The sequence below is a fragment of the Melospiza georgiana genome, chromosome 1, assembly GCF_028018845.1.
Source record: "Melospiza georgiana isolate bMelGeo1 chromosome 1, bMelGeo1.pri, whole genome shotgun sequence".
NCBI classification, from domain to species: domain Eukaryota; kingdom Metazoa; phylum Chordata; class Aves; order Passeriformes; family Passerellidae; genus Melospiza; species Melospiza georgiana.
The window spans coordinates 3,579,629-3,606,343 of NC_080430.1; the positions used below are offsets into that span (position 1 = coordinate 3,579,629).

Consider the following 26,715-nt stretch of genomic DNA (forward strand, 5'->3'; position numbering starts at 1 on the left):
TGGCTGGGCTCTGGTGCTGCCCAAGGTGCAGCCATGGAGGCCTTTTAATAAATCCCTGCTTTATTCTTTAGCTCTGTCCAGCCTCAGTTCTAGGTCAGCCTTCACTGATATTTACAAACTGCAATTGAAGACTGCTAAAATCAGGGGGTTCTTTCTGTTTGGAATCATGTTAATTAATTTATAACTGCATGGAAAATACTGGCACCAATTCAAGACATAGCCATTTGTTCTGTGAGATTAAATAGGACATGTCACAAGGGGAAATGGCTTTAAATGGAAAGACAGTAGGTTTAGATTGGATATTGGGAAAAACTTATTCACTGTGAGGGAGGTGAGGCCCTGGCACAGGGTGCCCAGAGCAGCTGTGGTTGCCCCTGGATGCCTGGAATTGTTCAAAGCCAGGTTGAACAGGGTTTGGAGCAACCTGGGATAGTGGAAGGTGTCTCTGCCCATGGCAGGGGGTGGCACTGGATGATTTGAAGGCCCCTTCCAACCCAAACCATTTTATGTCTGTAACCATGGGACATTACTGCTGTTTATTTCACCAGCTGGGGTGAGAAACCTGCCTGAACTTCGTTAATAGCTGTCCTAATTACTCTAACAGTACAATCAATAGCTCTTTATGTTTCCCCATCTCCTGGGGATCTCAGAACTTATCCCTCAGCTAAAAATCTATTCCATTTGCATTACTGATCTTGCTTTGGTTCAATGCTTAATTTGGCAGGATTATTCAGGACTGACACAAGATTAACTGAAACCAGACATGTTTCAAGAAAAAAATCTTGCATCTTTGGCACTCCTCACACTAAAAAGTAACTCAGGGTTATGATGACTATTGGGAGGAAGTGTGAAAGTTTCTTAGAAAAATAACCCAAAATAATAAAAATTATCATTAATGAGGTGTCTTCTATTCTTGAATTCCTGCCTCACCTGCTTAGACTTTTTGATGAATCTGTATTTTAGAGACCCCCAGTATTTTCAGCAGTAAAGAGGAGTTTCTCTCAAAAACATCAGCAAAGCAAAGATGGAGTGATTGCCCTCCCAGAACCTGGTGGGATTTTGGGGTCTCAGCAGCATGCAGGCAGCTCTGAGGGGAACTAAGGCATGAGGAAAGGTTGGGGAGGAATGAGACTGGTGATGGATAACTGGACATACAAGTGGGTAAAATGGAAGTTTATAACCACCAAAGCTCTTGGCCACTCCAGGAAAATTGTGAGGAATCAACAACGTGTTCCCAGGTTGTTGTCAGCCTAAATGATTGGGTTGTTTAGAGAGGAAGTCTATAATTTTTTTTAATGGGAGTAAGACCCTGGTAATGCATGGCACATGATACAAATGATTGTTTCATTTATTTTAAGGTAGATCTTATATTCTCCAGTGGCTGCACTGCATTAATTAAGCCTCAGTTCCCCTGCAGTGCTCTCTTCTGCCATGGTCCTGTCATAGCTCCCAGCCAACTTCTCCAGCGGGAGATTTTAATAATGAATGCACAGTGGTAGCAATAAATGATTAATCTTTGAATTTAAGCCCATCCCTGGGGCTTTAAAAATCAAATACAGGCTTAAGTGCTTTGCAGAACCATCACCACCATGTCTGTGAAATAGAACCAGAGGTAGATTTTTCTAACAAAAATAAACATTACAAGGACCTGAACCTAAATAAGTACCAAACATATAAAAAAAATCCTGCTCAAAGTAAGTAGCCAAGTTTTTGGGGTATTTTATTTTACTTTTTCTTTTTTTTTGATGATGGAAGCACAAGCTGTCTGGTTATTCCAAAAAATGGAAGACTGATATTGGAATAAATCTCAATCCCTGCTGCAGATCCATGAGGTATTACCGTCAGAAACAGGCTGAAAATCCTTCCTCAACCTCATCGTTCCTCACCTACTAAAGGGAAAGTGCTTAAAGATGTTCTGGAATAAAGATCTGCATGAGGAATTTGGTCTGATGGAATGATGCTACAATAGGTTGAAACAGCAAAATGGAACACGGAAAATGCTTGATATGAGTCTAAATGTGAGATATTTCAATATGGTGACAGAACCAGATTATGATCTATTGTCTTCCTTCCTTACAAACTCTCTTTTTACAGGGTATGTGTGCACAAATATTGACTCTGTCTGGTGGATATCTGCACAGAATTCTCAATTTGATTCCTTTTTATCGTCCCTGTGTGAACTTTTCTGCTGTCAAATCTGTTTGGATAAACAACACTCCACTCCATAACACATACATCAATGCGAGATCGATTTATACACACCCGGTTATAAAAGTTGCAAAAAAACATGAGGAAAAAAATAATGGCAGCGAATGGAACAGAAAATATGATGTTTTCTCTTGGTTTTGGTGGCTAACTATACACATAGGAAAAACACCAGCAAAACCCAGTCACCATATTGATCCAGCATGACGAGGGATGTTTGATAATCCAGTTAAATCTTTGGAGTCCGTGGCATGCTTTGCTTCATATTGTGAGATGTGCAGCAGACACCAAACATGCACTGAAAAATTCAGACTCGGAACCAGCTCTGCACATCTCAGGTGTTCATTAAGTTCCAAAAACTCAGGGATGACTTCCTAGCAGAACATACAAGCCTTCATGCAAGCCCTAGGCAGACCATGCACAAGTTAACTAAGTCTCATCCTCAGTTTTATTTCTGAGGTAAATCCACCCACAGAATCAATTTAAAACATTATTTTTAGCTGTGGAAACACAGTTTAGAGCAAGATGAAGGGGGCAGTGCTTTCAGTAAGTGGATGTCTGGCTACAGACATGAAAATTGATGTGGAAAATATTATTATTTAATGCAAATCTCAACTAGATAAAGGGGGAAAAAAACAAGAAAAATAGGCAGCTGGAGGACATATTTTTCCCTGAAAATTCTCATTTAGATGGATGACATCAGTATATTATGATTGTGCTTGCTTAGGGTGAAACTAATCACTGGATAATTGTATTCGCTACCAAAATAAGCATCTCTTACTTTACCCTAACATCTTTTAGTTTTATTTAAGGTGTTCATCGCTTGTCTATTTTCATCAGGAATTTAGTACTAAATTAAATAGTCCTACCTATGTCTATGTGTGCAAGAAAACACTCAAGCTCACAAAAAATTCCCAAAACCAAATGTGTGTGGTGTTTAGGCCAGCACCAGAGGTGCTGCCCCACATCCCAGTTATTCTGGAGGATTATACAATTTTTATATGGAGAATGACTGCATGCTCTCAAAATCATGATGACAACCACCTCAACTGGTCAGCCTCTGCTCTCTTTTGAGATAGAAACTAATAAAAAGGATTCCAGCTTAAAAAGAACATGTAAATCACAAAGCTGCAAACATCTAGAGGAAAATTTTAAGATTCGTGTTTTTAATTTTAATTCTAAAGCAATTTTAAGGGGGTGTGTGTGAAATGTTTGGCTTAAGTGAAATGTATTTAAATTTACAAGAAATATGGACGTAAGTATGTCTAGGGGATCTTCCTACACTGCAATTCAGCATAAAATTAATTAAAACTTTTCACCAAATCTCATTGATTTCAGTGAACTTTGAACCATGTCCTGGACCTTATGAAGCACAGCAAACCAACCATCCCATGAGGATAACAACAATTTTCATACCAATATATTAATTTTGAGATAACTCACATGTAAAAACATTAGATTTGGTTTGGGTTTGGTTTTAATCTTGTATTTATGCTTATTTAATAGGCCTTTTAAAGAAATGTGAAAGCTGGCATTAAAATGCACTTTCATGGCTGATGGATTGAAAAATTAAAGTAAAAATCAAATTAATTTAATAGACCTTGGAACTCTTTTCAAAAATCAGCCTAATTCAACTGAGGTTTCTTTTTTTACTTTGTGGGTTTTTCCTATGTGTATATCAATAATTTAAATTGATTACTGCTTTATTCGTACTTACAAGTAAATGCTGGATTCATTGCCCCCGATGTCAGGTGACTGGAGTTTCTGCACAAGTATCACAATTATGCCAATAAAAAGCACAAAGTTTATCTGGGGGAAAGACAAAAAAATAAAAAATGGTGACCATGACATACTTTTATAAATTATGAAAATGAGACATTCCCAGTGACTTGCTGGTTAGATTTCCTTTTTCTTCTCCAAAACACAGTCTGAAAGTTTTATAGGGCCAGGAGTAATGGGAAAAGTTCACAAGGGTCTTATTCCCCTTGCTGCAGCTAAAATGAAGCACAATTTCTACAGTTTCGAGACAAGAGAAGAGAAACATAAATGGAAATTTTCAACATTTTTCATTATCAACCTGTGCAGAGCAAAAAGCAAGACCCCTGCACAAAAAAAAAAAAAAAAAAACCAAACAAACAAAAAACAACTAAAATAAAAACCTTGAGAGTAAAGGCATTTTTAACTCTCATTCTCTGACCAACAGACTTCTCAGTTTAACAGCTTCCACTAGTTTTAAAAACCTGGAGAATGATAAAATTAGTTTATTTCAATGCTTTGGCTTGAGATTTGGCTGTCACCAACTCCACAGCTTCTTAGAGCCTGAGCAGTGGAAGTTTAAGTTGGTCCATTATAAAATCTTACACTCCTACAGGGAGATCAGAAACTGAACATGAGCATCAGCATCAGTCTCATAATCTGAAGATTGTGAGTTTGATTCTCACATGGGGCACTATTATAATGTTGGATTTTGGCTTGTGGGGTTTTTTGAATTGTTTTGGGGTTTTTTGGGGGATTTTTGTTGGTGTGGGTTTTGTTGTTGTTGTTTGTTTTCACTTTTTTGTTTGCTTGTTTGTTCTGTGTTTTTTTTTTTTTTAATGAGATTGGGATTGAAGGTACCTGAAGATACTTGACACAAATGTTTATTTTTTCTTATTTATGTTACAGCCTCACAGGTAGGGAGTTCTGTAGTATTCTACTAACAAGGTATAAAATGGTTAACTATTTTTTTTTATAAGGATTTTTAAGGTTAAACTATCTAATTAGGAAATTAAATTTAAATTATTTTCACTTTAACATAGTAACTAATCACTCAAAGTCTGTTTCTGTTTAATTACAAAATACTGCTCAAACTTATAAAGAAGAAGATGAAGAAGAGGAAGGACTAGTCTCTGTTTTAAAATTTCTATCTTGTTCTGTATATATTACTATATTCTAAAACCCCAAACTCTAAGTTTTCCACCTTGTGATATTATACACTTCTAATTAAACTGCACACTTCTAGTGTCATCAACCAATTTTGGAAGCTTTTTCTATGGCTTCAGGTCAAATGTATTGGTTTCTTGGGAGTCAGAGTCTGTCAGTACAGAAAGTCTAAAATTCTCAGCACCTAGAACTCTCTTCTAGAAGTTTCTATCTGATCTGAGGACTGCAAAGGGCTGGAGAAGCCCAGTTGTCTCTTGCTGGTTTTTTGGTCCTTTAATGCCTTCAACAGAAACCAGTTTTAACTGATTCTCTAAGCAGAACATGATCCTTCATAGACTACGCCTGTAAAACATGGAAATTCACACATGGACAAAAACCTTGGATCATTGAACCCTCTCTGTTTTGGTGCTGAAATTTGCTGAATTTCCCTTCATTTCTCTGACAGCTGCTGGATTTTACAGAGCTGTCCAAAGATTTCAAAGGAGAAAAACCAAACCTGATGAAACTTCCTGGTTTATTGGTCACCCGTGAGCTGGATGTCTGAATTCCTACAAAACCCACTGAAAACCTGATCAATTATGTCTGTGGAGTGTGGAGACCAACTTAGAATGCTCAGAATGAGACACTTCCATGTGGCAAGCCTGACAGATTTTCAGGTGCCACTGACCATATTGGCCAGGAGCTCGATTTATTTTCCTAAATGCAGGAGACCAACAGCATTTTAAAATTCTCATATTATTTGGAGCACCAGAAAATCTCCTTCTCTTCAGATATTCAAAATCCATCTGTACACACTCCTGAATTTAATGTTCTAGGAAATCCTGTTTAATCAGGGAGGTTGGACTAAATGACTTCCAGTAATTCTTTCCAAGTTTAGCTGTTCTGTTAAGGCCAAACAGGGCACTTTAGAACCTCTCAGTCCTCCATGTGCAGGTATCTGACAAAACTTGAGCTAAATCCAAGAGTTCCATCAATTAAAGAGAGCTCAGACACCTTGCTGACAATATACACTATGACCAAGTACTATTTTTAATCTAATATTAGATAAATACATGCAGCTGTGAAGTTAATCCCATTGAGCAGGCAGAGTACATTTTTCAGGTCACTGACCAGGGAAAATTTACTATTTTACTATTTAAATTTACTACATTTAAATTCTTAAATTCACTGTTTAAAATTTACTATTGCTTTAGGCGCCCTGGATTGTCCCACTTGGCCTTCAGCTGCCGCCCCAATTGGCCCAGAATTTCCACACATCCTATGACACCTCTGCCAGCCCCAGACAAATGTCCCTCATGCTCTGGGGTCTTAATTAGAGCATTTGTGTCTGTGTTTAACTGAATAACTCCTTGGCTTGCAGGCAGTGCTCCATCATTAAATTTGTATTAATCCTTCTTAATGATTAAATTCCTTGGCGTTGTGGGTGACAAATGATGGGAATTTAGAGAATTTTTCCACAGGGGTGCAGCACAGTTTGTAAAGTATTTGAAGGTGTTTAAATTGGTTGTTTGTCCTCAGGAAAGAAGAAGAATTGTCTTCTCCAAGTTGTACTCACCATGATGGACCCAACCACGGGACCCTTGATCACCCACCACAAGGCAGTGTTGTCATTCATGTCCCAGCAGCTGCAATCATTGAGGAAAGAATGGGATGGGGAAAGAGAAAGAAAAAAAAAAAGACAAAACAATGAAATTAATGAACTTACAACTGTTTTTAAGGGGGCAGAATGTGGGAGGTTGGTTCTGCAGCTAAATTATTATATCTAATTCAAAGTGATAGTTCTTTACTTTGTCTTATTGCAGCTTTCTTTTAGAGCCTTTCCACAATCATTTGGAAGTAAAATAAGTATTTTTGTGGCAGTTTTGATGGTGTTCCTATTAAACAGCTTAGATATTTTGGAAAAACCCTTTAAGTGTATTTCTGTGTCTGTAATACAACCCTAAAGTTGTCCCTTCAAAAGAAAAGAAAAAGAGATAAGTCAATGGATTTGGGGTTTTTTGATGGTTATTCCAAAGTTTGATGTCTCAATTACTTTTCCAGGGTTAACAGATACAAATGTTGATTTCTGGCCCTGACACAAGGATTTTTACACATTTCCAGTACACCAAGATCCTGGTTGTATTCACATATTGGAATGATTTTCCAGTCATTGTGTTGCAAGTCCTATCCAGGATTCATCTGAGAAGGATCAAATACTGGGCAGGAGTTGGGATCAGCTCCTTTGTTAAGCTGTTGCTAGTGAGTAAATCATAAATAAAATGACATTTTGGCCCCAAAATTTAAAATCTTCCTCTGAAATCACCAAAGGATTCTGCAGAAGGTTATTTCACACAGGTGCACTAGGATATTCAAATATATGGCTTATATTCAAAGAGAGTTTTAATGCTAACATATATTTTTAGAGCTAGAAAACAAATAATAATGAAAATAATCTTATTTTCCAGGCTACACTAATATAATGTCTGCTATTTATTTTTGAGAAATGTCTTCATGACTTTTTTAAGTCATCAAGAATTTGTCAACTTTCATTTGCCTCCACTTTCTTCCCCCGATCTTCTCTCTAGAAAATATAAAATCACAGAAATCTGTCTAAATTGTACTTGCAGTTCTGAGAAGGAATTTTTTCTTTCCCACTGGGAAATGAGCCAAAGTCCCAGCAGAAGCTGTCATGGTGCATTTGTCAAATGCCAAAAAACAATTGGGAAGAACACACAGGAATAAAACACTGCTGGTCTCATGAGAGCTTACTACAACTTCAGTGTCATTTAAATGGTTGTGTGGTAGCATCTGGGGGAAAAGGGAAAATCTTCAAACAAAACTACATACATGTGTAAAAGTGAGGAGGCAGAGCTAAAATCCCATCATCACAGTGTGTGTGAGAGAAATCCCAAATGGCTGAGTGATGCTTGGCTTGGAAATTTCATTTAAATATTTGCAGTTGAACAATATTCATTCTTTTCTTTTTCATTCTTTTCATTCTTTCATTATTTTCAGATGAACAATATTTATCCATTTCAGATGGAAAATACTTTACTGGATTCCCCTAAAACCAACAATAAGGATTTGCATGGTACAGCTGGTGAGAAGTGAGAAAATTTACACAAAATTATGTAATTTTCCTTCTGTTTGTACATGGAAACCTGAAACCACCCAAAATCTAAGGGGTTGATGACTGAGATTTTTAAATGCAAATTAATATTTCCTAGTTATCTCACTTTGGATGCCCAACTTAAAATATTTGAGAGGAGATAAATGCTCAGGGGGATCTCCTCAGCCACAGTGTGGAAATCAGGCTTTTTGTCAGTGATCAACAACGATATGGAACTAAAATCACCAATTATCTTTTAAATTCCTTTTATGCATTTATAAATTAGGTGCTGTCCACTGAAAATTACCCATTATTTGCAGAGCTCAACCTCCTTATGATGGACATTAAATCTGCCCCGTAAGTCTTTAGTGAATTGACCAATACTGGAAGAATCTGGGCAAATTATTAATTATTAATTTAGCCGTAAAAGCAGATATTGATGCATGGCAATTTGTGTAGGGATGAGGAATTACAAGGATAGGAATCCACCTCTAATTCCAGTTATCTGGACTGTAACAGCCCAGTTAATTATCCCAGAATCTGGCTGGGACAAAGAGAACCTTGGAGGTTGTTTTGGTTTTTATTTTTTCCCCACACTGATATATTTTAAATGTGCACTCTGATACATCATCCCCTACAAATTCCTGTTCTCAGACCTCTCTGCTTTTTCCTTCTCCTCTTCTTAGACCCTTTCTTCTACTTAAACCACTCCCCTGTTTTTCCAGGGGCTCAATTCCCAACTTCCACCTTGTAGATGTCAGCAATGAAGCAGATCAATCTCACACAGAGATTTTCAAGGATTTCCAAGGATATCCAGTCCCTGTGACCACCTACAGGATAAATGTGGGGGAAGGAGCCACCATCTCCTCCTCAGATAAAAAAAAAAAAGTGGGAATGCACCACAGAACGTTTGGAATTTTCTGCACTACGCATGAAAATTTGGGATTTCCCGCAAAAACAAGCTCCCTAATTTCTGTCAAATGCTTCCCCGCAGTGCAGGATGAAAAGAAATTACTTTTTCCAGGATGGATGAAGGGAAGGGAGCCAGGGGGCTGGGGAAGGGATGTGATTTCCATTCTCAGAGGGCAGAGTCTGATCTCTGGTGCACGTCTGGAATAACTCCGCTTAAATCAGGAGCAGAGTTCTGGATCAACAGAGCTGCATTTACCTCCTCAATCCTGCCACTTCCAGGGATGGAAGTCAGGAGCTGAATTTGAGGGAGCTCTGCCAGTTTTGTAAGGAACAGGCAGGAGCTCTGAGCCTGTATTTCAGTCCATGCCTTTGCCACTGAGGTTTTCCAGTTCAGTAATTTCCACATTTTCGGGCTCATGCTGGCTTCTCCCCCACTCCCAGAACAATGCCAGCTGATTTTTAAGAAGTAACCACTGAGACTCTCAGCTAGAACCTGTCTAAATGTCTTGCATGCTAAATAGCTTCTCTAAATAATAGGAATTGCCTCGGTTGCTTTGGTTTTTCGTTTCTTTTTCTTCTTTTTTCCTTCTGCGAGACATTCTCCCTACCTGCAAAATGCAAGGGCTGTTTGGACCAGTAAGAGAAATTAGTGCTTTCAGGGCCAGTGCTGTGATCCTAATAATGACACAACAGGGGTTTCTGGCTTGTTTTGCATGGAAATAAATGATTTAATTTGTCTTAATGTCAAAATAGAACATTGGGTCACAGCACTGGCATCCCCAGTGGAGGAAAGGCTTTATTTGCTTTCCAGAGAGATTCTGAAAGGACAAGGATGAAGAAAACCTGACAGAACAAAGAGTTTTGTGGAAATTTTGCATTGATGTATTTCCAAATTAGGCAAAATTAAAGCATAAGCCTCAATGACTTGAGAATGGGATTTTGGTATGAAGTGCCTTTCCATCAGTTCTGTGTTTTCAAAGAACCACTGACTGATTTTTGAAATTTTTCTCAGTCTGCCTCATTTTTTCTAACATTTCACCAGGTTCAAGCATAGCTCATTAAAAACATTGCCAAGTTTGTGTTTTCAAGGTGTAAATACACATCCAATCCTACCTGCCACACCTGCTGCTCTATGGGAGCAGATACTGACTACCAAACCATGCAGGTCCAGCTCTGGGAGCAGCTTTTCCTTCTGGTCCTTTAGAACAGGATATTTGCAGCCTTTGTTTCTCTACCAAAAGAGACAATTTGGAAAGGACCTACCCTTTTGAATTCTTTATGAAATAATTTTTTTCCACACAGAAGACAGAATGTGGATTTCTGTTTCATCTCTGTTCATCTCCCTAGCAAAATTCATGGAAAATCTTCCTCAGTGGGAAGCTAAACTCCCAATTGCCCTGGCAAATCAAAGCTCAGCAATGCCTTGTGCAGATTTCTTTCATTTTACTAGACTTATCTCCAATAATTTCTACAGGTGAGCTCATCACTTTCATCCTACTCCACAATCAGTGGGAAAAAAACCAGAGAATTACGTGGGATTCCACTTGTAAGATAAGACAAACAATATCCTGCACTCCAGTAAATTAATGGAGCAGGGAATGGGGCCAGCTGCAATTTTACAGGTTTGATGCCTTAATCTTTTAGGAATTCCCCACTGCAGTGGTGGCACAGACATCAAATTGCAACTCTATGAACAGAAAAGTACTTGAACCTCTGGACCTAAATTGTGTTAGTACACAAATGGGTGTGAGAAATGAAAGGAGAAAAGAGAACAAGAGAAAATGGCATCAAGTTGTGCCACAGGAGGTTCAGGCTGCACATCAGGAAATTTTTTTCACTCAAATGGTTTTTGAACTTTGGATGGGGCTGCCCAGGGAGGTTTGGAGTCCCCATCTGTCTTAGGCTGGAAATAGGGGAATTCTATTCCTATCTGTCAGAGCTGGGGCAGTTCTCTGCTGTCCATGGGGCAGTTTTTCTTTTATCTCTCCCACAGCCAACCCTCCCTGCAGGAGATCTCTGCTGTCCATGGCCACTGAGTGTCCCTGCAGGGCTGATCCAATCCCAGCATCCCATGGGGAGATGCTCCGCCCAGGGGAGGAGCCAAGCATTCCTGCCTGGATCCAATCTGAGCCTGGCACAGCACAGCAGCCTTTGCCCCCTGCATTGCCAGAGGAGCAGCTTTCTGCTGCCCTGCATGGCCAGAGGGAGCCCAGGCCCATCTGCAGCAGCCCTGGAGCTGCAGAGGAAAACTCCCCCCTTGTGCAGGATCCCTGCTGCAGCAGAGCCACAGCTGGCACTGCAGGAGGGCTGAGCCTCCCTGGGATGGGGCTGGGACACCCCCTGACACACAGGGGCAGGGCATGGCCTGACTCTGGCAGGGATGTGGGTTTTTTGTTTGTACTATTGCATTTATATTTTTTATTTTCTTATTAAAGAACTGTTATTCCTATTCCCATTTCTTTGCCTGAGAGCCCCTTAATTTCAAAATTATAATAATTTAGAGGGAGGGGCTTTACATTGTCGCAGACATTTCTCCACAGAAATCCTTTCTTTCGGATTTCTGCGTCTTCTGGAGGCCAGAGGCTTCAGAAGACAAGGTAAACAATTGTTATCAGCTGCTGTGGAATGCAACAGGGACACCTTGATTGGCTCATTTCCTATGTTTATAATTAAGGGCCAATCACCAGTGCAAGCTAGGGGACTGAGTCCTTGGCCACAACTTTGTTATAGATTCTTTCTTTCTATTCTTAGCTAGCCTAGCTGCTCTGCAAACCTCTCTCTATATTCTATTAGTATAGTAATAACGTATTATATATAATATCTTAATAAATCAAGCCTTCGGATTCAAGAAACAAGATTCACCGTCTCTCTCACACCAGCCGCGCCCACTCAGGTGCGGTAATATCACATTTTCCATTTCAAGGGAGGCTCCTGCCTTCCTTAGCAGACACCTGTCTGTTCAAACCAAGACACCATCCCTGGAGGTGACACTCAGTGCTCTGGGCTGGGGACAAGGTGGGGATCAGTCACAGCTTGGACTCAGTGACCCTGGAGGCCTTTCCCAACCTCAAGGATTCTCTCACTCTGATTCCTCTCCAACCACCACCCTCACTCCTGTGGCACCCTTGCCACAGTGCTGGATGCACCTGGAACCATTTCCCACACAGCAACACCTACCCAGTGTCATCGAAGTGGAGCCTCAGCACTGCCCAGACAGTGACACAAATTGTTGGGGTGCCTGCAGAGACAAGACAGCAACACATGAACAGTCCAGACACACTTGATACTCAGCAATGAGCATTTATGCAAACTCTCCACTGAGGTTTTATTTCCTAACAGCATTTGTGCATGGCATAAAGCATTTTATTGAGTTAATTCAGAGCTCCAGAAACATCCCTGTCAGTCAGGGGTGGGGTTGTAGGAGCAGAACTGGGAACAGGAAAAAATTGATGCTGTGCCAGGTCATTATTGCTCAGTGCTTTGCTTTGCATCTCACTGCATGAAGAACAAAACAAAGCCTGGACAGAGGAGAATCAACCACATCCATGTTTAGAGCTACTGGAATCATGCAAGAATTGCAGTGCCAGATGTTGAGCTGGAATAGCATTATTGGATTCTCTGTATTCTTCAGTGGTATTGTTGTAAATTATTTACATATGTTGCATTTTCTCTGGTACAGTGTAAATAACCGATCTTTCTTTAGTTATTCACAGATGAGAAGTTTCCTCTGCTCACTGGAATATTTAATTTTTTTCCATTAAAAACATACCAGAACAAAACAACAGACTCCAAAAAAAAAAAAGAGTATTGGGGTAAGGATTTAATTCCTATTTCAGATGTTTCTTCATTTTCAAAAAATGCATGTTAAATGTAAATTTAATTGAAACAGTAAGAACTCACTGAGAAACCTGGACTTATTTTGCTTTCTGAAAATCCTAGAAATGTGTTGGTTTTTTTTTCCGCCGTGGAAATATTTTTATTTATTAATGCATTTATGCAAGACAACTCTGGGTAAGTTGGATCTCCACTCTATGGTAAATAAAATCTTTGACAAGAAACTGCTGACATCTGTTCAGGCACCACTGGAAAAATGAAATGCTGAAACCCAAACAAAACAAGGACCTTGATAACAAGGACCTTGAACAAGACTGTGGTGAGTTGACAGGAACAATTATATTTAATACATTTTGCAAGACTCTGTTGATGTCACATTAATTAATCAGTCATTTGAACCACTTAGACGAGCCTCTGTCTAATCAAATTCCCACCATCAGAAATAAATATATCCCTGTTAGACCTGGGTGACTGATGGAGCCCTCCTCCTTCAAACAACCACAAAGAGAAGAATTTGAAAGGAAAATTATATATAGAAATAAAATGACAGGCTTTGGGAAGAAGAAATCATCCATATTAAATTTCAGTTGAAGTCTGCTTTTCTCACAGGTGAAGACATAGAAAACACTGAGAAAAAATATTTTTGCCCTTAAAAGAGTTAAGATTAATTTTTAAATATCAAACTTTAATTTTAATTGTATCAAATGAACTTTAAAATATCAAGTATTTGCCCAGAGAAGCTGTGGGTGTCCCATCCTTGGAAGTGTCCAAGGATGAGGGTTGGAGCAACTTGGGATGGTGGAAAGTGTCCAGAGAAGGGGGAGTGTGAATGAGATGAGTTTTAAGGTCTCTTCCAATCCAAACCATTCTTTGGTTTTGTAAAACATGGGTCTCATGTTTTATTTAGTTTCCTCTATATAAATTTTGATGCTATGAATAGCGTTCCAAATCTCTAAAATGCGCAGAAAGGCAGAATTAAAACTAAATGTGTCATAGAAATGCATTTAAAAACCCCATGTTTCAGATCAGCTTGGAGCTTTGAACCATCTGCTGCATGAATATACAAATCCTCACACTACTTTTCTTTACATCAAAAGGTTTCTATCTCTCCATCGCCTCCTTTTCAGCCTCTGAGGAACGTTAGGAAACAGACAAGCCCTGAAGGCTGAGATTTATTCTTGCTGACTGGTGCTGCCCTGAGTTAGTGATCCTTGTCAAGGATGCCCTAGAACAGAGACTGGACAGAGCTAAAGAATAAAGCAGGGATTTATCAAAAGCATCTCCTCCATGGATGCACCTTGGGCAGCACCAGAGCCCAGCCAGGGCTGCACCCAAGATGAACCAAAATGGCCCCAAAATGCACGAGCGCTCCCGGGGTCTCTCCCTGGGATCAGTTCTGCTCCATTTGCACCTTGCAGTTCATTGTCCCATTCCAGCTTTAGCCCAGGCAGTCCCACCCTGCTTGTTTTTCTCTCTCCAGCCCACGGGGTTTGTGCTCTGGGGCTGAGATTTGGATCATTTGTCCTTGGTGCCCAGCTGGAGCAGGAATTGTTTTGTCTCCCTGCTCTGTGCACAGAGCTCACCATGCCCTGATGTGGAGCTCAGACCCACACACTAAAGCAGCACAGAATCTGAAAAATTTAAAAGCTAAAACCTGAGGCATCATTAGGAGCAGGCATTAGCAGAAAGCTCAGGAAGACAGCAGTCCATCCAGAGAATTCCCCAGCACATTGCAGATTTAGGAAGGAAAAACTGCCTGGATCAACAGAGCCATATGTAGTTCTCATTAATCCCTCAAGATGAGGACACTGAGGTCTCAGCACATTTGGAGGAACAGATCAACATCCAGATGCTGCAAAGTGCTGAGCTCTTCTTTCTCACTGCTTCAGTGCATCTCCCTCCCCACCAGCCCTGAGCTGAGGGGCTGCATTTGCCCTCCAGGGATGGAATCAGGAGTCTGGAGGTGCCTCTGATGGGTTTGCAAATTGCCAATTGCTTCCACCAGATCAGGGCAACTGTGAGTCCAGCTGAAACGTGTGAGAAATGAAAAAATAATTGTGTTTTTAAAAAAAAAAACAAAACAGAACTGTCCAAACTGGAGGGTTATTAATGGTTATTGCTGATGCTGCTTTGAATCTGAAGTGATCGGAGTTTGTGTCCACCAACACAAGCTGGACCTGGACCAGGTATCCAAGCTGGGCATGAACCTGCTGCAGTGAGCCCAGAGGAGGCCACGGAGATGGTCCAAGGGCTGGAGCCCCTTTACTGGGGAGAAAAGCAGGGAGAGCTGGGAATGTTCATCTGGAGAGGAGAAGCTCCAGGGAGAGCTCAGAGCCCCTGGCAGGGCCTGGAGGGGCTCCAGGAGAGCTGGAGAGGGACTGGGGACAAGGATGGAGGGACAGGACACAGGGAATGGCTCCCACTGCCAGAGGGCAGGGATGGATGGGAGATTGGGGATTGGGAATTCCTGGCTGGGATGGAATTCCCAGAGCAGCTGTGGCTGCCCCTGGATCCCTGGAAGTGTCCAAGGCCAGGTTGGACACTTGGAGCAGCCTGGGACAGTGGGAGGTATCCTTGCCATGGCAGTGGGTGCAATAGATGATCTCTAATGTCCCTTAAAACCCAAACCGTTCTGGGATTCTGTGAAGTCCAGTGTTTAGCTCAATGCCAGTTATCATCCATGGCACTCAACTGCAAACTAAATATTTTGAGATTGCATTACAGAATTAATCCATCTGGGAAGTTTATTCAATACAATGACTGATTTAATAAATACTGAAGTCAGATAATATAAGCTGGTTTTCATTATTCTCACATTCAGACAAATCCACAGATATGAAAATTGTGCAAACCTAGTTAAAGGAACTCAACCTCTGATTTATGTTCAGATTAAAAAGGTTTTACAAATTGCAATTTTGCGTTGCTTTCTTCTCTAATTGTCAGATTTCCATGTACATAACCCCCAGTTTCTCCTTGGAAACACATTTTTCTCTGAGCTAAAATGTGATTATACAGCTTGGAGGGTACAAAAGGAACCCTAAACACCTTTCCAACATTTTCTTTCCCAAAGCCCTTTTCCAGTAACCATCCATTTCCAACAGCCTTTTTAACGCACAGATTATTTATGGTAATTTGTTGACTCCTTTTTCTCTATACCTTCTCTACCTCTAAACCTTCTAGAAAAATTTTCTCTCTACTGTAAGGAGTCTTTGCCAGGAGATGAAAATTTTGGTTTGTGTACAGCTGCTTCAGGAGCGAAAAAAACAAGACCATCTGTTGATTTCTTGAAGGTTCAGGCTACATAAGGGTGTTTTTTCAAAGGAGAGTAATTTATGGCATGGGGTTTTTGTGTAGATTTTACACATGAATATACAGGATTATTTCTGTTTCAAAACATGAATATACAGGATTATTTCTACTTCAAAAGTGTCTGTAAGTATAAAAATTGAGTTTAACATTCTCAGGGAATGTTTTAAATGAATGTATTCTTCTGCATTCACCATCTGACTTCTGCACAAAAAACATCTGCAAAGAATTGCTTGCATTAACACATCACAGGAATCAATTTATATCCAGAAGGCCAGAATGGAAAATAATTACCATGGTTATCATCATTTAACTGGCTTTTCTGATATAAATATTGTTCCTTCCCAGTGCAGGTTTTTATTTCCCATCCAGGTAGGATAAGCAGATGTGAATACCCTTTGGATACATTTTCAATTTAGTTATTATCTGAAAGAAAGGCACAAATGAAGCCTTAGAAAATAGACTAGACTTAGCCTTGCAGATTTGATTATGCTGAAGAAGCTGATTTTAAGATCATATCTTGCAGGAGGCAATTTTCTGTTGTAGATTACTCCTCTGCAAGAGATGTGGTGTCCTCCAGATATCAGTGCAACTCTATTCACACAAAAAATCACAACACAGCTTGGGCTGCAGTGGTAATTCTGTGCTGTGATAATTCACTTGTGGGGAATTTTGGAAGGGATTTGAGATGGGACCTTTGAATTGTTTTTGATGATGTGGTTTATTTTCTCATCTTCTACATGGGCAGGAAGGGTGAGTTCAGCTCACATCTTTACTACATGGTTCAGAAGGTCGCAAGATCTTTAGTTAAAGACCTTTGAAGGAGTTATTGACCAATAAAACACTGCCCACAAAGATATTTATGTTTTTGACTTAATCCCTAAATATTTTGTCTTATGTACCCATGCTACAGTGTGAGCTTGGGTCCATATGTTTCGTAAGCATGGGCCATGTGTTTCTTAGTCAATCATGTTATGGCACACAAACCTACAGTACTGCATTCTAAACCCCTTGTTTACTCTTGTAACTGCTTAATTTTTATATTTCTTAAACTCTAAAACTCTAAATTTTCCTTAGCTTAATATGTCTCTGCTTTAAACTATAAATATTGATATTTATACAATTCTAAAAGTGACCATGGATTGGAGGATGAAATTGCCACCTGTCCAACCACACTGGTCAAACCAACAGTCCATCAATTCTCTCTTCCTCCAGAAAGGAATCCAAAACAATCATTATTTACATAAAAGTGCATGAGAAAATCCATTAAAGAATGTAAACATCAGAAGGCTTAGAAGAACTTTGGAAGAACAGGGTGACAAATTAGCAACCCCCCGTGCCCACAATCTGGACTTTTATAAATCCACATTTTCACTTCTGTCACCTAAGTTTGGGAGCCTTTTCCAAGGTCTCAGATCAAATCCTGGGTTTAGTTCTAAGCTTTGGCTTACAGGCCCAAAGTTCTGGGAGTTTCTTGCATTTTGAATTCCACATCATTCTGACGTAATTTCAACACTATCAAGACTAAAATTATAATTTGAAACCTGACATGAAACTACCAGGACACAGTCAAATTTTCTGGAAAAATCCCTTCACCTAGGATTTTGCTCCTGGGAAGCTAAGAAGCCTCAGAGAAAAAGGAAAACAATAATTATCTGATTTGCTTCTCCTGTGTTTTGCTGCTTTGGAATGTGTTTGGACATTTTTTACCAACAGGTTTTTTTTCATTGGTTTCATGTGAATTGTTTTGACTTATTGGTCAGTCACAGCCAAGCTGTGTCGAGGCTCTGGAGAGAGTCATGAGTTTTCATAATTATTTTTTTATCCTTTCTGTATTCTTTAGTATAGCTTAGTATGTTATTATTTTATATAATATAGTACCATAAAATAATAAATGAGCCTTCTGAGAACATGGAGCCAGATTCATCATTCCTTCCTGCCACGGCGCACCCCACAAATACAATAACACCACGCGTGGTTTGTGGAGCCATCCTGCACGCCAAGACACGTTGGAGACAAGAAGTGCCACCTACCCCAGCCAATGATTGTGTACCAGTAGAAATATCTCCTCTCTGGGAAGAAGGTCTCCACCAACAAAGTGAAGAGGTACAAGCCCTCGATGAACAGCCAGAAGTAGTTGGACATGACGCAGTAGTGAAAAAACACCATCACTGCTTTGCATTCCACCTGCAGGGGATGGAGAAGAACAAAGTTATTTCTGCATTGCTTAGGCCTAGAAAAAAAAATGCTTTCAGCCTCTCCAGATCTCTCAGTGGAAAGAGCTGGGGCTGGTATTACACTCTTTTAATGGTAAAGGTTTTAAAGAATGTGAAGAATGGCAGGTATCACTTAGACCGCAAAGCCTGGATGGGGAGGAAGCCAATTTTACCAGTGGGAAGAGGTCAAGGAACATTTTAGAGCAGCTTGAGCACGTCCTGTGCTGCTGAGGGCTCACAGCCCCAGTGAACACCAATTGCTGGATTTAAACCCCCTTTCAGGATTAAATGCAGAGAAGAAAAAAGCCAATTGTGTACCGAGAAACCCAGAGAAGGATGTGAAATGGCAGGATGAATGTAGAAAGCCCTGAGAGTGGGATCTGAAAGGATGAACCCTCCTGTGTGCAGCTGGGAATTGCACTCCTCTGCCATCCATCATCAGTGTTGTCACTCAAGGATAGAAAATGGAAGTAAGTGTGAGGAAAAAGGAGGCTGAGTGATCAGCTGTGAAAAAATAAAGATGGAAACTTTCATTCATGGACAGGAGGGGGAAGCAGCAAACTAAAGAAAAGTGAAAACTATAACTAAAAATAAAAACTATAAATAAAAATAAAATATAAAAATTATAAAAATAATAAATAAAATTAAAATAGAAACAGAATAAAATAAAAATAGAATAAAAAAATAGAATTTAAAAAACAACAAAAAAAAAAAGGAACTGAATTTGTTAAAGCTTGAGAAAAGCTCAAGGAGGACATTATTGCTTTTTACAACTCCCTGACAGGAGGTGGTAACAAGGTCAGTCTCTTCTCCCAGGTAACAAATGCTAGGGAAAGAGGAAATTGTCTTAAATTGCATCAGGGGAGGTTTAGTTTGGATATTAAGGAAAATTTCTCTCCTGAGAGGGTCGCCAATCACTGGAACAGTGTTCAGGTCAGTGGTGGAGACACCATTCATGGAGGTGTTTAAAAGATGTGGAAATGCGGCACTTGGGGATGTGGTTTAGGGGTGAATTTGGCGGTGCTTGGGAATGGTTGGACTCAATTTTAGAGGTTTTTCAACCTAAATAATTCTGTGACAAAGGCCTAAGGTGGCAACCAAGCTCTACCCTGTGAGAGTAGGACACACTGGTCTTTCCAGTGCTGCACCCAAGTGAGACACCATTAGTCCTACAAAAGTAGGATTTTCCAACAAATCCTGTGGGAAATGAATTTGTAGAAAAATTCTGAAGTTTGATAGAAGATTTACATAGTATGTATTTGTATGTAAATTTTGAGAAAAAAAAACATTGATTTTGAAATGTTATGGAAGAGGATAGATATTGTTGAGAGAGAAATGGAATTAGAAATAAGTTGTAAAGGGTGGTTTTGTAAATAAGATTAGATATTTTGGAGAAATAAAATTATGAAAGATGTACTGTAGTAGGATTTATGAAGGTAATTTTAGATTATTTGCTGTAAGGTATTTATAGTATGGTATGGTAAAAGTTGATAGGTTAAGACGTTTATAATGTATTGTAATTAGGAAATAGTTGGGTTTTGTTTGTGATAGTGTGAATTAGAATATTTGCATTATTTTATTTTTTACATGAAACTCAGAATAAAAGTTTTTAAAATGCTTTTTGATTATTTTTGAGTTAGAAAAGGGTATAATTTGATAAATTGGTGTTTTGTGTGAGGAAAAAAGGGCATAATCCAAGCAGAATCTGTGGATAAAATGGAAGCTCCTGCTGGAAGCCATGATTAGCTCGCACTTTGACTTCATCCTCTTTGCCAAATCTACCATCAAGGTGTTTAAACCATCAGATCTTGAGTTTCTTCATGGAAGCTCTACCCAGGCTGAAGATCTGGTCATAAAATGGCTGATTTTAATGTGTTTTATGCTTTAAGTGTTTCCAAACAAAGAGGCAGATGCCACCATTGGAAGAGTGGGAGGAGCAAACTCAGACCTAACATGGCTTCAGCTTTCTTGTGGAGAAGAACTGAGAGCAAAAAACTAGTTTCAATGACAAAGAAAAGGCTGACTAAGAAACTCCACAGCTGCACTTGCCTTGTGGAAGTGACTCACAGGGAGTTTAGCTCATAACTGGGTGGATAAAGGAGAGCTCAGTTTGTAATTCTATCATAATTACACCCAGTGAACTGATTTATCATACCAAATAATAGCCTTAAATGTGAAAGGGACTGGGATTTACACATAATAAATGCTAAATGCATCAGTGAAAGAGTTCTCTGCATGAAACTACATATTTAAGAGATAAAGATGTGGGTAATGCTGATGATTTCCTGAGTGTGGCCATCAGGTGTATTATCTGTGTCCGAATGGTCACCCTGTTTACACGTGACTCTGACTGACATCCTGAACAAATGAAAAACCAGACCTTCAGATGAAGGAAATTGCTTGTGTCTGCTCTCATCCCACAGTCAGGGCAGAGCTAGAAAATAAAACCTGTAGGTTTGTTCTGAAGGACACTGGTGACATCACGACATGAAACATCCAGTCTGGCTGAGAACTGGGAGGAAATTAAACACCAACTATTTTTCCCCCTAATAATCATGATACTCCACAGAATGCTGCCTGCTCCACTGCTTTTTTGTTATCTTGAGCTGAAAAAAAGAGAAGGAAAAGGATTTGGTTTCACTTGTACTCACCGTGGAGATGAAGCAGTGGTTTCCATCCTGCTCAGCATAAAGAACCCCGTCCTTGATGAACACAGATATTGCACGGAGGATGAACGAAACAAAAAGGTTCATGTGGATGAAATTCCGAGTGCAGTGAAGCTTCCTGAGGAGGGGAGTGGGGGTAAAAAGAGAAATAAAGAAGAAAATAGTTTTATTTCGTGGAAATGTCACACTGGGCCTGAATACACTTGGCCAGAGCACCTTGGTGCTAAGAACAACAACATCTAAGGCAAGACTGTGTTAGTACAGTGTCAGAACCCAGGACATTCCTCTGGCTGCCCTGGGTGATTTGAGACCCTGGCAGGGGGCTCAGAGACCTTGGCATGGAGTCAAAAACACCTGTGCCTTTGATTTTAACCCATGAAAAAAAATTTTACAACTTTGTGTAAAGGTTTACAAGCCACAAGGGTTTGAGTAGAATGATGGTGAATTTGTCACAGGGTGAAAAAGTAGAATTTTGGGGTTTTAGAATGGGGGTTCAAGAGGCAAGATGGAGGAATCTGGGCGTGTCCTGTCTCTCTTCTTCCTCTTCTCCTCCATCTTCTGCTGGGATGGTGGCAATTCTGGATTGGTTTAGAGTAGAGACAGACTGTCTAACATAGGTGATAGGTATTGGAAAATTATTGTAAACAAAGTACAGGTAGTTTTTAGTATAAAAAGCCAACACCACTCCAAGGGCGGTCAGTGTGCCACGGACTGACCTGACAGACAGATCTCAGCAGGTCAGAGAAAGAATGTCATAGATAAGAGAAAATAAACAGCCTTAAAAACCAGAGCTGAGGAATCTCGACTTCTTCGTCGAGCACGGGGCTGGGAAAAAAGACTTTTAGTACCATGGGAGCCATTTCAGCTTTTAATACCTCATTTCACCAACAACAAACCCAAGAGTACAGGTCCTAAAACTAAGAAAGAGGAGGATTTGGGGATTTTGTATAAAAGTATGCAAAGAAGCATAAAATAGACAACATAAAACAGAAGCATAAAACACAACAAGCCAAATGCAGCTTGTGAAGTTTCATAAATCAAACCCACAGCTTCTCCTGCTGCATTTACACTCTGCTGAAATGCAACTTCTGGAGTCCAAGCTGGGGGAGCAACTCAGCTAAAGGATTTTCCCCTTCATATTCTACTGTCACTGTCATATTTTCTGAAAAATCCCGGTGCCAGGATTTTTTCTCCTGAGAAGTTGAGAAGCCTCAGAGAATTATCTGATTGCTTCTCCTGTGTTTTGCTGCTTTAGAATGTAGTTAGAGATTGTTTGTCCAACAGGTGGGTGTTTGATTGGTTTCATGTGAATTGTTTTTACTTAATGACCAATCAACATCCCTGTGACTGTGGATGGAGTCACGAGTTTTTCATTATTATCTTGTTAAGCCTTCTCTAAGTATTCTTTATCTATTCGTTAGTATAGATTGAGTATTGTATAATATAATATAATATAATATAATATAATATAATATAATATAATATAATATAATATAATATAATATAATATAATATAATATAATATAATGTAATGTAATGTTCTAAGAACATCAAGTCAGATACATCAATTTCTCCTTCATCCTGGGGACCCAGCAAATGCCACTCTACCTCTGGTGAGATAAAACCTTGAACTCAGCTTGGGGCAGCTGAGCTCCAGCTTCCTTCCTCCAGGGCCTGAGCATCTCCCTGCTGCTGTCCCCACTCACCTGAAGCGACACAGGATGACCATGGCAGTGGTGAGGGAAACCAGGGAAGTGCTGTATCCCACCGTGTACAGAGCCTTCACTGAGAGATAGTAGTAATCCTTGGGAGGCAAAAAAACCACAGGGTTAAAGGGCTCACCCACAGCCACACAGCTGCCAACGTGCAGGAGGAACCAGAGGCAGGATTTGTGTCTTTGGTTTCTCCTAATTTCCTCTGAAATCTCACTTGTGCACCAAGCTCTGCTCTATGGCTGGGTCTGCACACCCTGAGGTTATTTATCAATGAGCTATCTATATTTATATATAGGTATTTATCTATATTTATCTATATGAGATCATTTATCAAAGGCTATCTATATTTTTTTTATAAGTATCTGTAGAAAAAAAAAAAACAGTTGGCTAAGAAATTATTTATCAGCAGGGATGGAATTGAGAGTTAGCTTGTGATTCTAGAAGTTCCAAGCTACATCAACACTAAAAGCTCATCTTCTATAAAAATTCAATACAGGCCCAGGAAGGATTCAGATCTCACAGTTTTATACTCATGTGTTGCAGTAAAGGTAGAAAAATAATAAAGAAAGGCTTTATATAATCAGGCCTGCCCTGGCTAGCTTGTTCTAAGGCAAGCTGGCACTTTGAAAGTTCCCATGTGAAAGCAATCCTGGTGTGAGCAATTTGTTAACATAACAAATAACAACAAATTCAACATATTCCTGGGTGAAAAACAACTGGCACATGTATAAAGTGTTTTTGCACCATTTGATAGAAAAATGAAAACTATCTGTCACAAACAAGTTTTCCTACAGGTGCACACCAGGGGTTTGAGTGGCCAGTCAATACAGAATAACAACTTGTTTCTAACCAATAAAGTAATTGGCAAGAAAGCTACTGACCAATTGGAGTCACACATGTGGTCTGTAAAACTGAATAAAAAGGAGTTATGTGAATAAAGAACGGGCTTCTTCCACCATGAAGAGAATTGATTCCGTGTGATTTATTCCCATACCCATGTACCACTGTTTGTTCTAATCATTATCAAATCAGAACATCACCAGAGGCTGGACAGAGACCAGTCTGCTGCTTCCCCCCGCTCTCCCCTTCATTTGTTTTTAATTATGAGATTAATTCCCACCTGGTTATCAGACTCTGTTTCATTCTCATCGAAGCCGCAGGCATCGTAATAATGAGGGAAAGGTTCAGACCAGCCATCTTCAGTGCAATTCCTGCTGATGTCCCCTGTGCCAAGGGCAAGTAGGAATGTCACATCCCAAGAAAAAATCCCAGGACATCCCTTCCCTCCCCGTGATGCAAAGAAAACCCCACAGTTCTACTGGCAGCTCTGTTTATCTGCCTACCCATAGATTTAATTCTGGAAATTTAATGAGGTCGTTAATGATCCAGTCCTACAACAGGCCACAGTTGGTCACCAGAGAGCAAAAAGTATTTAATCAGTACATTCAGTGTCTCCAAACCACCAAAAATCTCTTTCTCAAGAAGGTTCCTAAACCAGGGATCAACTAAATGTCCATTTCTTTCAAAAAAGCATCTGGTGACTCCAGCTTTGATGGAGATATCTCCACTCCACATGGCCAAAGGGGAAGTCCAGTGATTAAAACCAAGCCCTTTGTGCTATTTTTAATGGTTTATATCTGAGGCACATGCATGGGACTGCTGAGAAACATCAAACTAACATGATTTTTTTGGTCCAGGTGCTGGAATCCAGTCAGGATGCTGTGGGTTATCTCAGATAATCATGGGTTATTTGTCCATGGAGAGGCAGCTGGATTGCTCTCCTGGAGGCAGATAAGACACATCCCACTCATTTATATCCAAGCCCAGGCTCTGATCTCACAGTGACTTTGTGAGAATGATCTGGAGAAAACAAAGGAACTGGGAATTTTTCTCCCAGTCTCGGTTCAGACTGGGAAATTCCTAGTCCATGTTCCTTTTTTTTCTCCCTGTCTTCATGGCAATATGTTCTTTTCCATCTCCAGATGCCCAGGTTGACCTCAGTTGGTGAATTCAGAGCTTCTCACTTTCCACTGTCTATTAATTATTCCAATCCTGGTTTATAATCTTAATTTTAAGCAAATATTGGCTTAAATCCATAATTTTTTTTTTGCTAATCTCATATGAGAAGCAGCTCCTAAATTGTTTCACTGATAAACTTAGGCATTAAAACCTTACTGGGAATGAAGAGTTGGGGGCAGAAGAGGGAAAATCTCCTGATGCTCATTTACCTACAAAGCTGCCTGAGGTAGGAATTCCCTGTGGGGCTCTTTTGAAGCACCATTATTCTTCTCAAAGCTCAATGGCTTTCCCCAAAAATTAGGAATGGGCTGCTGCTGCCCTTCTTCCTCTCCAGCACAAAGGAACAGCATCAATTTATAAAATTATCCCACTTTTTGGAGTTTCAGTTGCACCTTGACCAAAATTGATGCAAATTTCCAAGTTTTGAATTTGCTCTTTGCTATTAAAGTCATGCTGCTTTGCATTCTTAGAGCAGTTTAGTCTCTCATAACCTTATTTTTAACCTTATTTAAGAGAATCTGTTTGCCATGCATGCAGCAGAATATATCTCTTTAATCACAGCATTCGTTTAAGAACATTGCATTACTCGGCAAATTTTGTTAAATTATTCTTGCACATTCACCCCCAGTTTTCTATGGAAATAAAAAGCACTGAATCATGGTGCTGACTTCCTTTAACACTATTTAGTAATTACTGTTAAGCAGGTGGATATAATTTATAGCAGCACACTTCTTAGATTGCAAGGCTTAATAGAGGAGGAATAAATTTTCATAACATTGCTAGAAGTAACAGAGCAGAAAATACGTCATAACAATTAGAACTGATTAGAAAATAATGCCAAAATTGCAGAAAAAAAGAAAAAAAACAACCAAAAAAACTAAGATCTTCTCTTTAAACAGAGAGATAAATAAAAAGAGAGGCAAAAATTTCCATGTTTCTAATTCTTACCTAGGAGAGACTGGGCTGTGCTTTCCAGCAGGTCATAATCACCTACAAAAGTGGAAATTGGGTATGAAATGGTTTTGATTGTGTTTTCTATTAGAGCCCAAACTGGTCTCAGTGGAAAGCAGTGAATGGAGTGCAATTGATTTTTGTTTGTTTAGATCAGGCCCAAAGGCAATAAATACTTGGTGATGTCTTCTCAGGAAGTAAACACAGCTTTACTTGAGAGTTTAAATCAAAGCTGAACCTCTAAATTTAGAATTAAAAACAGACAATAAACAGGGCCAAAATTTTTTGTAAAAAAATAGAAGTCAAATATGGTTTCTATAGGAATTTACATTTATAATGCTCAGGTATTTAAATATGACCAGCTTTCAGAGAATTAATGAAAAATTATTTCCATCCGTCAATGACAAAGAGCAGTAATTAATTGCTTTAAATAAGGTAGTATAATTTTGTGGCTTTAGATAAAATCATTGATTTATAGAGATTTATGAGATTTTTAATTTCACTTTTTGTGCAAGTATTATAGTTAAATACCAATGTATCATTGTCATAATTGTTGATACACAGACAACTTTTTAATAATCTGAAATTAACATGTGCACACCATTTTGGGGAACAGAAGTACTGAGGACATGGGCAGCACAAGTGGTTCTTACCTGCATGAGTTTGCCCCAAATTATCCACTTCCCAACCTGCAATTAGAAGAATGAAAACAATTAATTCATAATGATAATAGGTTGCAATTTAATTTTTATAAAAGTTTGACTCCCATGAAAGGAATGGATGTAGCAGAGCCCAGAGGAGAACTGCAGGTTTAAATCTTTATTTCTGTGTCAGTGCTGCATATTTATGTGTGGAAAAGGGTTTTCAGAAGATGGGATATT

The 26,715-nt window shown here is 39.4% G+C and overlaps 1 protein-coding gene across 12 annotated transcripts in view; it reads right to left on the reverse strand.

Moving 5' to 3' along the window:
- Nucleotides 1-26,715, reverse strand: part of ADCYAP1R1 (ADCYAP receptor type I) — a 150,739-nt gene that overhangs the window by 19,819 nt on the left and 104,205 nt on the right. For all 12 annotated transcript variants that reach the window (XM_058031142.1, XM_058031195.1, XM_058031186.1 and 9 more), the window contains 9 exons: nt 26,488-26,523; nt 25,832-25,873; nt 23,985-24,088; nt 22,856-22,953; nt 21,135-21,267; nt 18,301-18,454; nt 12,305-12,365; nt 6,683-6,752; nt 3,923-4,014 (listed from right to left, as the gene is read on the reverse strand). In XM_058031142.1, the coding sequence (XP_057887125.1) occupies nt 3,923-4,014; nt 6,683-6,752; nt 12,305-12,365; nt 18,301-18,454; nt 21,135-21,267; nt 22,856-22,953; nt 23,985-24,088; nt 25,832-25,873; nt 26,488-26,523 (790 nt within the window). The remainder of the gene's footprint in view (nt 1-3,922; nt 4,015-6,682; nt 6,753-12,304; nt 12,366-18,300; nt 18,455-21,134; nt 21,268-22,855; nt 22,954-23,984; nt 24,089-25,831; nt 25,874-26,487; nt 26,524-26,715) is intronic.